Source organism: Pseudoliparis swirei, chromosome 9 (genome assembly GCF_029220125.1).
Source record: "Pseudoliparis swirei isolate HS2019 ecotype Mariana Trench chromosome 9, NWPU_hadal_v1, whole genome shotgun sequence".
Classification (NCBI taxonomy): domain Eukaryota; kingdom Metazoa; phylum Chordata; class Actinopteri; order Perciformes; family Liparidae; genus Pseudoliparis; species Pseudoliparis swirei.
The window spans coordinates 6,286,031-6,298,381 of NC_079396.1; the positions used below are offsets into that span (position 1 = coordinate 6,286,031).

General features: G+C 46.9%; 1 protein-coding gene across 4 annotated transcripts in view; it reads right to left on the bottom strand.

Annotated features, from left to right (window-relative positions):
* The window catches only part of plxna1a (plexin A1a), a 257,240-nt gene that overhangs the window by 211,365 nt on the left and 33,524 nt on the right, over window positions 1-12,351 (bottom strand). For all 4 annotated transcript variants that reach the window (XM_056423991.1, XM_056423990.1, XM_056423992.1 and 1 more), the window contains exon 2: window positions 10,780-12,181. In XM_056423991.1, coding sequence (XP_056279966.1) covers window positions 10,780-11,970 — 1,191 coding nt within the window. In that variant the 5' untranslated portion in view covers window positions 11,971-12,181. The remainder of the gene's footprint in view (window positions 1-10,779; window positions 12,182-12,351) is intronic.

Genomic DNA, 12,351 nt, shown 5'->3' on the forward strand with positions numbered 1-12,351 from the left:
CCCTGACAGCTTTAATCCAATAACAACGGGACTGCGGCTGAGCCTGTGAAACACTGAACTGCGTGGTCAAAGTGAGCGGGATGTGCCCGGCAATACCGACGCACGTACGCGCGCGCGGCCGGAACGCGACACCCTATTAAACACAATTTCACGGAATTGTCGGCTGGCTCACAAAATTGCGATATCCTTTTCGTAATGAAACATGTCAAGTCGACGCCGCAGCAATTAGCTGCGAGGTTGTCAGCTGTGCGTCTGCCTGCCACACTCCGCCGTGTCGGGGTTTCTGCCGGTGTATTTGCAAGCCGTGTGTGACGAAGAGTGTGAAGCTATAGCGGCGGCGATGATGATTCCTGCAGGGTTGGGAAAACAAAGTATTTGTCAGGGGCATTGTTCCAATCGAATAAAGTGCAACGCATGTATGTGGGGCTTCCAACTGACTGCATTAATGTGGTAAAAGTGTTATCGGGTGGTTCACTGTGAACATCTGTGCTAGAGAATCATGTTTAAGATCCACGATGGAACAACCAGATCACTGGATGTTATTGTAAGGCTTTTTTTCCCACCAATTTGTTTAGATACAAGTCATGCTGATGAAACGCTGACAAAAGACCTTGGATGAGTGTGTGTGGGGGATTTTCATCTCAGATGTAAACTTTCCACTTTGTTTTTACAACATGAGCTGTTGGATGCCGTGTGCGCGTGAAGACAACTCGTGTCACAGCTTCTGGTGAGCAGCGACAGCACTGCTCCAGAGACACTTACAGAACCCCCCCCCCCCCCCCCCAGCGTTCACACATGTGCACGTGACTAATTAACGGACACAAATATATAGGAGGAAAGAGACAAACACAGCATAAAACGCCCGTCAATAAATGATTACATGCTGGTTGGATGCTGCAGGTCAGCAGTTTGCCAGTGGGCTGCAGAGAGGACGGCGAGGAAAGGAGTGTAAACGTTACACTACCACTGGTGGAGAGGGGGGAGGTCACTGGTTGGGAAGCTGTAGAAGATACGCATTGGACGTTGAGCGAGTTGCTCTCCCTTTTAACAGATCGTTCGGTGGACACCAGCGTAGTTTAGGGTTTAGTGAATTGTTGCAGGGGCCGTTTATTTCCCAATTGTGACACTGTGTGCCCCCAGAAAGCATGGCTTCTTTAAACCATTGGCAAAAAGGACACCGTTCGTCAAAGCCAGAAGCTGTAAAAACGGTCAGATTTCCCTCTCCGGAAACACATCACATGTGACAAATGCTTCCGTCTTAAAAAGCAACCGTACATAAGCCTAAAATTGTGATATTTCATTGAAAACATTTATAACTCTACATGTCTCATGTAGGATCTCGCCCTGATTAAACCTGTTGCTGTCACCGGGTCTTGTCCAAAGCATGAACTTCTGCTCTCCTCGACGGAACCAGGAAGCCATGATTGACTTCACTGAGACCAACGGTCACATGGCACAAATTATTTGACATTTCAAAGAACTCCAGGCTGCTGAACATGTATTTTTCACCCAACATTGGTGACACTTGAGGGCACTTGGAACAAAGTTGGAAATATAGATTATCTCGGTTGCTGATTATTGAAAATAAATTATCAAAGAAATGCAACTTTTTTTTTGATGTTTAATTATTTGTGGCTTTGTAACTGTTGTACTGCACACAACACTCTTTGTGTTCTCTCTACTTCTAGCCATCATTGTGCCGTTTCCATAGAGGTGTCGGACAACAACAAAAAACACAGCGAAACTGCTTGGGGTTCAGAGGGTTAAACTTGCTGCTGATATCTGAGGTTAAAAAAAAGGGAAAAAGGTCACTAAAGGTCAGACTCACACAGCAAATCCACGACGAGCCGACACTCTCGTAAGCCTATAGCAGTCACGCATCCATTCGGGGAACAATGAACACCACTGTGCACGGGATGTACTCCACAGCCGCCATGCATGCGGTCCTGTAGGATCGGGAGAAATTCCCCAAATAATATCGGGAAGATTCCACAGCACGGTGGACACCGCGTGCTTCGGCCCGAGGCGGAACATCTCACAAGACTGAAGCCTAATGGTGGAGTGTGAGAGCTGAAGTCATTAAAATGCCTCAAGGCGTGTGACATTCTGCTGCGTCACCATGCATCAAAACGTCTCAAACTGCACCTCGTCAAGAAGTGCTCCCCTCAACGGGCCGCGTTCTAGACAGCGTGTATCCATCGCGCCACTGACGAGACGGAATTCATCCCGACAAGACTTTGGTTTCTGCGAAACGCCGGAGAAATGATCCGTGTGGCCCGAGATGTTTTAGGCTTTCGGGGGTTCTCTCACATGGTCTTCAAGAAACAGCTCAATAAATATTGGGCCCACCGGGATGTGCGTCGGCTTCTGAGGAGGAAATGAAAGCTTTTTCCGTTCAGAAAACCTCTAATTTAACTGCAGCGGTTCCCACTGCCCCCCTCCCCCCCCCTTCTCTCCAGGTGGCACGGCAAATACGACCCGACTCTCCAGCAACGCTCCCACGAGAGAAGGGGTGTCAAACTCATTTTCACCGTGGGCCACATCAGCATCATGGCTGCCCTCAACGGGCCGGTTGTAGCTGAAACACGGCATGTACTCACAAACATATTGTCAAATACCTCTCTGTGCATTTGATTAGAGCTTCAGATTGCTGTCAAGCATTGACTATAACTATGTACAAACAGCCAGTCTCCCTGGTTATGGTCTGGATTACTCATGTAGCGTCAGAGGCATCGGTGTTAAATTGAGCTTGTTTCAGAAGCAGTTAAAAGTTCCTCACAGTAACTTTAGGACCGTCTTATTTTGTAGGTATATGACCGTGTGATAGTCACAAGCGATGACTTACTGGCAGATAACTGTGCAGTGTGTTCTTTTTCAAGATATTGCTTTGGTTGTGCACCAAGCGGCAGACGGACGACGATGACTAGCTGGTGTGTGCTGCGAAAGCATTTAGCAGCTGAAGAGATGGATATTTCCCCAAGGAGTCTCCGGGAAAAACACGAAAAAGGAGCTAAAAGTAGAGTGAGTGAACATTGAACGGAGACTCGACTCGAATGAATGCTAATGCTGCTTCCTGCTCGATGTGATGTGATGTGAGCAGGCATCTGTTTGCAAACGGTTTCACCACGACATCTTTGTGAGGCAATAATATGCCATTTACAGCTTATTCCCCCGGGCGGAAAAATCAATGACTACCTCTTCAACAACGCTCCAGAACTTTGTAACAGATGTCACTTTCAGAACTTAATTTCAGGACTTTTGGGGGGTTTGTTTGTTCATCAAATCAAAATCACTGTGTGATGCAATTCAGAGTCAGGACAATGAGGACCCAGGCAGCGCTGAGCCATATTTTGCAAACCTTATCCAAAATGAGCCAAGATTCTGAAAGATGGCCGCCTTAAGCTGCTTAAGGTATCATATGTGTGTTTTTTTACAAAGTGTCAATGTTAATGGTTGTAGCGTAGGATCTCATTTACCCAGTATTTGAAGTTTACTAACTCAACAATAAGGGCCCAGCTGGCTAGCCCGTTCCTTCACTACAAAAAACACGCAGGACACAAAGCAAAACACAAAAAACACAACCCGGAATACAGTTCATTCAGTGTCTTTCAAGTTTTATATAGTTCTTCGGGTCAAAAGAAACAAACATTGTCCTTTAACGGAAAACCCGACTCAAAAGGAGTCTGCAGATAACTGAAATATTTCTCTTATCCCGTTAATTAAATAACATATCATTTCTAAAACCACAATGAAATAAGTGTGTGGGGCAGTGGGATGTGTGCAATGGCAGGAGTGTGGAAATGTCCTGTAGAGTCCAGTTCAGAAGATGGGGAAGGTGTGTGTGTGTGTGTGTGTGTGTGTGTGTGTGTGTGTGTGTGTGTGTGTGTGTGTGTGTGTGTGTGTGGGATTGTTGGGTGAAACAGAGAGGTCGGGCCTGGAGAGGAGGGTGTACAGGACTTATCTGTAGGGCATTTCTGTAGGGAAGGAGATTCTCGGGCATCCGAGCAGGATCTGGTCTGGAGGGCTCCTGACAGCTACTTGGATCATCTGCTTCTTTTCCGGTTTCACCCACTCTCGCTCCTCGCTCTGGTCACCATGTTGGTTTTTCCCCAAATGTTTGTTGGTTCTCCCTCTTTTCCTGCTCACAGGTGCTCTAATTTATCAACTTTTAGGTTCCACCCACTTTTCCTGTGGGGGAGGGATAAGGCTGTCCTTCGCTACATGGTGCACACAACATAATGTCTAGCTCGGCGATTGAAAATTATCTTAACCAAAAACGCTGCTCACAATTCTATACCCACATCCTTGTGCCTTTTTTTGGGGTGGGGGGACCCATGCTATCTTCAACCGGGACGGATTTAAGCCAGCTGAAAGTGCTCCAACTAGTCGCAGACAACAATGGCTGAAATAAACGACACATTTGCTTCCGGTATCCTAAATACCTGAAATGGCTTCCGTGCTCAATATGCCGTTCACAAATGTATACTAGCTGGCATGAGAGGTTGTCTATAGGTCAATGTCAGGTCGTCACAAACCAAACACTTTGGCTTCACAAATATTCAGGGAGGATAGGTGTGCTGGGAAGCAAAGCCACGAGTGCCTCGGTATTCCCCACCCACCAGGCGTGATGCAATGTGTGTGGGTGATCCATCCACTAGGGCCCGAGCTCACGCTAATGAGACTGAAGATACAATGGAGAGATAGAGAGAGAATGAAGCAGTGAGCGGACACACTCACACACTCACACACACACACACACACACACACACACACACACACACAGCACCGCCTGGAAGACACAATACGAAATGCCACAGGGATAGACTGCAATAATGGCGAGCACTGATCAACACTGATAAGTTTTAATAAACACTATTATGTTCGAAGAAAAAGAGACGCAATGAGAGAGAGAGAGAGGGCAGTAAAAAAAGAGTCTTCTTGCACTATGTTATTGCAGCCAATTTTCCCACTGACATCCTCCACCTTGTGGGACTGCAGACAATGCAGAAACAACACACACACAGACACACACACACAGGAACACACACTTCTTATTATCAGCCCATTTTCCTTTGTTGTTTCCTTCCCCTCCTCTTCTTTGGGGGCCAGGATAAGGTGGACACACACACACACACACACACACACAAACAAATGAGGACTCGGTGAAGTATATAGCGAGGCTAAGAAAGAGGGAGATGAAGTGAGTCCTAAACACACACGCGCAAACACACACAGGAGATAGTATCTCCTCTGTGTCTGAATCGGTCTCATTAGTCATGCCGAGGCCGTAGCGTTGCCGGCCCGGCCTGCTTACAGAGCTGTGGAGCTGGACGGCTGGACGGCAGCCCGCAGCCGGCGAAGGTCACCCAGCGCTCAGTTTGACTCCCAGGAGGCCGACGCCGGGCCTCTTCCTGGTTATGAGTTAAACATAAAGATGCACGGAGAACTCGGGAGGACGCACGGACACGCGAACCCCGCCGAGTCATCTGAGGGGGAGGTGTACTGACAACATATGACAGAAAACAATGTACAACAGAAGTTTTGCTGGGAAAAAAAAAGGACAAAATATTATACATCTATGATCTGCATCTTGGTCTGCCTCTCAGACTGATATAAATGTTCATTACATGTCATTTAGATGACTATCATATACATATATATATACATATATACAAACATATACATATATATATATATATATATATATATATATAGTGCCCTGGATGGACTGGCGGCCTGTCCAGGGTGTGCCCTGCCTTCGCCCTATGTCAGCTGGGATCGGCTCCAGCGCCCCGCGACCCTAATGAGGATAAGCGGTATTGATAATATATATATATATATATATATATATATTAGATGACTATAATCCAAAGTGATTTACAATCATGTTACATTCATACACCATAGACACAGCTACAAGGACACATTTAGGGTTAAGTGTCTTGCTCAAGGACACATCGACTAGGGTGGGGATTGAACCTCCAACCCCCTGATTGAAAGACGGACCTGTAACCACTGACCCAGAGTCGTAATGTAATGAAAAAATATAATATATGAATCAACAATCTGTAATCCTGGATCGGACCGTAAGACGAACCAACCAATCCAAATAAAGGCATGAGACGATGCAGAGCAGGCTGGCGTAACATTGTTTTAATAAATTCTATAAATAAAGGTTTTGGAGGCATAGAAGAACCCCAGAGCATTTTTCATTAGTCCTTTTGAGCGTAGCCATTGTACGATCTGAGATGCCTCAAACGGATATTTTGACATCAATTGACAATGTGGCAGAGATTGCGACCGAGATGTTATTAGACGACATGCAGAGTGTGACATAAGCTGAACGGTCGTTGAAAGGGATCTCTGTTCAGTGCAATGTTTTGTTTTGATTTTTGATTTTTGCTCCTGCTACCCTTAACAAGTGCATTTATTATTAAAAAGATAACCCAATCAGTCAGCTTCAGAGGGGGGGCAATGGTGCTTTTGGCCACCCGACAACAAAGAGCATCAACTATTGCATATAATCTGTCCACTAGATACAATTTCCAAACTGACCTGTCTAAAAAGTCATCGTTGGTTCACTTGTTGACCACCAAACACGAGTCAGTTGAAGTCCACGTTTGTGCTAAATTGAAAAAAAATGCGATCAAGATGGACCTTGACCTTTGACCACCAAATGACAGACGAGAAGTAATGTAAAGTGCGGCGTGGCGGTAGTCGTCATTTTTTATTTATCTAAATCGAGGTGCCGACAGATGTTTTCTGACATTGACGAGGGGAGTCTGTTTGATGACCACCAGGCTGTTCTTAGGTTCCCCCCCCCCCCCCACCACCTTTTGTTTACTCCTTCGGGGAGGCCAGAAGTTGGAAGGATGCGCTCATTCCTATCACTGGAAGAAAGGAAGTCAGGCTGATCCAAACATATACATGACTTACACATACAGTATGACTCGAGATCTTATGATTATTAGCCACTATTTAGACTGGATGCCTTACAGTTCAGTCTCTTGCATTATCCATTGCTCGTCTATATTTCCCCTCAATCGCAGCATCTCTTTCCATTTCCCCTTTCACAATGCAAATGCAGGATATAATGTCCCACTAGCTGGCCATGGAGGTGGGTTTCATGTGCGTTCCAGTCTGCGGGTCCTAAATATACTCAAACAGCAGGCCTGGCATTGTAGTGACCCTTATGGACGGACCAAATGACTTCCTCTCCAATATGAGAATTATACTACCCAAGCCCTCGGAGAGAGATCGGAATTAAACTTGGACTGATCTCAAGTCCATTTGAGACGGGGTGTGTAACCGTGACCATAAAGCCCCTCCTGCTAGTCGCTATAAACCTGATGCTAGTCGTCGAGGATAACCCGCAGCCTGAGGGAAGTGAGAGCTCATTAATCATCTGAAAGACCGGTGAACATTTTGACATCCTTCTAACATTACTAAAAAAATCTTATATCGATCTTCAAAGAGCACGTTATGGTTTTCCTCAAGTGAAGTTTGACGGCCCCCAGGCGAAGCTGTTGACCGACTCGCCCCGACCTCGTCCCTGGCCCAACGTGAGTGTCCGCGTGAGGGCCATGTCGCCGCTCTCGTCCGTAAGAAAAAACCGCTGAACACGCCCGTGTGCGAGGAGATGATAAATCCATCACGGCGGCGTCCCAGAGCTCGCTCGGCTGACACGACCTTGATCGATCGGCAGGCGGAACGACAGATGGCCATAAAGGACGATCATGTAACTGTAGCTCCATTAGCATAATCACATGCATATACAGTACACTTTAGACTACAAGGCCACATGGCGCTCGCACTGCTCCGGTGGGCCCGTGACGGAGGTGTCATTGTCTTGTAAGCGGGGCACATATAAAAAGAACATTTTATTAGAAGGCATAGCGCAGAATCACATCCAGAACTTCCTAGATTCCAAGGCTTGTGCCAGCTGAACACATGGAGGACTTTCCCCAAGATATATTTTTTTTAAAGTGATGAGGTTCTTCATAACGATAAAATACAGTCTACACTCGCCAGAAATCTTTAAAAAACAGAACATAACGTTGGATAATCAAAGGCTATTCACACAGAGCAGAGGAGAGGACCGGAGAAATGATGATAATGTCTGTTCTTTTTAAATATTGGGCACCCTAATGGGTCCTTGGAAACATATTTCAATTTGTTTCCAATTTTTGTCAAATAAAATAATGATGAAATTCAACTTTCATTCTATTTTTTTCATTATTTTCAGCTCTCAGTGTTATGCTGCAATAAGTCATTTTGTTTGCCCCCCTCCCCTCCCCTCCCCTCCACCACTTCTAGCCGTGATTGTGCTGTTTTAGTCAAGGTGCAGGACTTATATTTATATATAAAGAAGTAAAAAAACGCCCTGGAACTGCTTGGGGTTGACAGGGTTAATGGAATAGACACACGTTTGATCCCTACAGCTGCCGTACGACCAGTCCAAGCACAAAAAATTAACTTGCTGACTCATTCTAACTCCCACCAGGTCTTGCCATAATTGGACCAGTGGCATTGGACACATTGCGTTGTCATGACAAAACGGGTTGGAAAACTGAGAATAAAGAGAAAAGACTCGTTCAAACTTGGACTCAAAGAGGCCACATTTGTCTGTGTTGTTCTAAATACTTTAAGTCTGTCAACACCTATCAACAAGCCATCAACTCAGCGGCTGCGCTGAGGCACAGCGGTGCTTTGTTTCGTTCCTCTCTGCTCTCCTCCCAGTGAGCCTTCCTCACATCACACCCTTCTCCTTTCTCTTTCTTCTTCAGCTCTGCACTCTATTGCGCATCCCCCCCCCTCCTTCCCCCCCTTTCTGCCCCCCTTCCTGCCCACAAAACCGACGAATCACGTTTATTTTTTCATCCCCTCCACATTCTTACTAGCATCGTCTGTTCCCCACCACATTTTATTTTCAGATCACATCCCGGCACTGGCTTTACACACTAAGTCACTCTGCACCTCATCACTCAGTGGGAAGTCAAGGAGAGGGCAGAGAGAGATGGTGCAGCAGCGAAGGTTCGAGAAAGAGAGAGAGAGAGAGAGATGGAAGAAGCCGAAGAGGGGCAAAAGGAGCAAGAATGTATAGATGAAGGAGGTTAAAGGTTAAAAAATAAAAGGTAAGGAAGAGGTCAGGGAGAGGAGTTGAGGGACACAGAGGAGAAGCAAGTGAAAGGCAGATAAAAGGAGGAGGAGAGGGAGAATGGGGTTAGCAAAATATAGAAGGAGGCACAGCCGAGAGAGAGAGAGAGACAGAGAGAGAGAGAGAGTGTGTGTGTAGACCAGAGATTTATGGCAGGTTGTTATGGAGCACCGACTGAATAACAGAAGGTGAGACCAGGTGAATTATTCATGAGGATACAGGGCGGTGTGTGTGTGTGACATGTGGATAACACACACTCACACGCACATGCACACGCACGCGCACACATACACACACACACAAAAAACAATGCATCTCAAGCACCCTTAGGCCAGCTCATCTTTGAAAGAAGGGAAAGACAAGCCACCCACAACCTGTGGACAGTCGGAATGATTCCTCGGAGACAGCCGCCCTCGCCCTCGGGCTGAGGAGTCTCACTTAGCTGTGGATCCATTTTGACCAAATTACATTCAATCATGATGGAATAGATTCACGTTCATTCCTTCTTGTTTTCACATCCGCCAGTGGTAAGAGAGTCCCACCTTTGACGATGGACGCGTTGAGCTCTTTTCGTTCCCCGTCAGGTCAGTTCACATGGACTCACATCACGTCAGACATTGTGCAGGCGAGTCGGAGGGATGGAGGTTTTCTAACCCCGGAGAAAATGTAGGCTACTGTATGGCAGGTGGGCCCGATAATAATAATCATCTTCACAAGTGAAACAACACTTTTACAAGTTTCGAGGCGTAGATGCAATCGCCCCGTTAAAAGCTTAACGTCAGGCAATAAGTGGCAAATGGACCTGTCCTTGTGAAGCACCTGAACACTACTGGTCCTCATTCACCCGCTTACACCCATTCATACACTGATGGCCCATCAGGACTAACTCACCTATAAGTGAACTACACCACTGTCACGTCACATCACCAACACTAAGCTAAAGGTGATGTAGCGTTTGAAGAGTTGTTGCAGACTAATTGAGCCTCAAATGCTTTGCAATATCCGATTGAGGTATTTACTGACATTGTGTTATGTTGTAGAATAAAATCTCATAACTTTGTTTTAACCACAGACCCATTCAAAAGAAACATTGACTTGGAGACGAGGTATCAGGAAGTGCAAACATGTTAAATTATTTATGGGTTTTAGGACTCATTCCAGTCGCACTCTCGTATTTCCTGTAGAAATTGACACTTTGGTAGATTTGGCCCGACCAGAACGGGAAATATTACTTAATTGCAGTTAGTAATGTGTCGAGATTAATACTTTCCACTTGCAGGTTGACCAGATAAACTTGCACAAGCAGCTTGAAGTTCTCAGACACATGAGTAAATGCTTTAGAGCTGGACTGTAACTCTCTTTTTATAAATATGAAATATATAATAATAACATACAACCGAAACTACTAAAATGCTTTTGGCGAGGGCAAGACAATCTATCCAATCCAACAAGAAACTGTTCTCGAAGTGAAGGGATGTGAACTGGCCCATTTCGATTTTTTCCGATTAGAAACCAACACATGCACGCACAACCACAACCCAAAACAAGCAGGAACAACATCTTCTTCATGTCTGACAACGATCACAAACACACTTCTGGGAGCTGCTGCCTCAAACACTCACCGAGTTGATGCAGGCCAGCTCCTTGTTGAGCAGCCAGGGCAGGGAGAGTTTCCCCTCTCCTCTGTAGCACGACTGAATCCTCTCTTTAATCTTCTCCTTTATCCGTTTCATTGTGAACAGACACAGAGCCGTCTCCTTGGGCGGCTTGGCTCTGTTCTTCTGACCCTGTGCGAATACAGTAAACAGAACCTCCTCGTGCTCTTGAATACCGAGCGAACGGGCCAAGCGGATCCCCGGCCGGGCCAAATAAGCATCCTGAACCAAGCGGTACTCCACTCCGTCCTTGGTGCAGCCGATGGGGAACTCGACGTAGGAGTAGAACTTTGGATCGTCGACGCAAAGGCGCACGATTTTAGACGTGAAGAACTGTTCGCTGCTCGCGTCCGGCGAGGTCAGCTGGGTGTCGAGCTGCAGGGTGAGATAATAAACAAACTGCTCGCTGCTGAAGCCGTAGATGTAGTAGATGTCGAACGCCGGGAACTTCGACAGCGTGTCGGAGGGAATCTTCAGCTGCGAGGAGACAAACTCATCCTGGTAGACGAAGCTGAACATCTCAGCATTCTCCTCGTTGGACATCAACTTGCGGCTGGATAGTGTTGGGAAGTACTCCGATTTACCGTCGATCGGGGTGCCGACAAAAAGCTTCCCGCCGCCGCCAAAAAGATCCGGAGAGATAACGACGCCCGACATGGTGCCCGCCTCGGCAACGCTGGATAGATAATGCTCTTTACGGTGGTGCGGTTCGCCCAGCTTGAACAAATCATCCAGACGTAGGAACTGGCAAATTCCCTGGGAGGTACTCCCACAGGCAATCAAGCGGTTGTGGGCAGCATCAAGTAGCAGGAGCTTGTTGACATTAGAGGTCTGCACCAGCTCGTGGGGGCAGGACTGGACACCGGGTGGAGGGTAGCAGCGAGGGTTGTCTGTGACCGGGCCAGTGACGTGGCTCCGTAGCTTGGTCAGGTTGCTTGACAGCTTGTAGATCCAGTTGACGGCGCCCAGGTAGACCTCGCCGGTTTTGTTGTGAACCACCAAATGTGTGAGGCCCCCTTCCGGTGGGAGGAAGGAGAGGAGGGAGGAGGGAGGAGTGGACGTGGAGATTGAGATGGAGGTAGAGGGCGCGGACAGGGAGAGGAGAAGGAAGAAGAGGATGGGGGGAATGAGAAGAGGTGGGTTGAGGTGGGAGGTCATGACGGTGAGGGGAGGCGGGAACGAGCAGGTGTCGGTCGTGTATTTCGGAGTCCGTAATCCTCTGCAGGGTCAGTCAGTGCCTTTAAGGGTATAATAATACGAAAGAAGAGTTTCCAAGCAGTTCGGCTTCCTCTGTCTTCTTCTTGCTCCTTCCTCCGCTGTTGTTTTTATAACCTCAACCTCTGATCCTCAGCCCCGTCCGACACCAATCCTGTTGAAGAGAAACGAGGAAAAATCTTAGCAAAAAACGACATCAATACATTCATGGACTTGTGTTTTGCACATCCAAAGGTCTGACAAAAAGGATTAACTTGTTTGTAGGGAAAGGACATGACACAGAATATTCGCCCACAGATTCGGACTCCGAGGCCTCGATGCCAA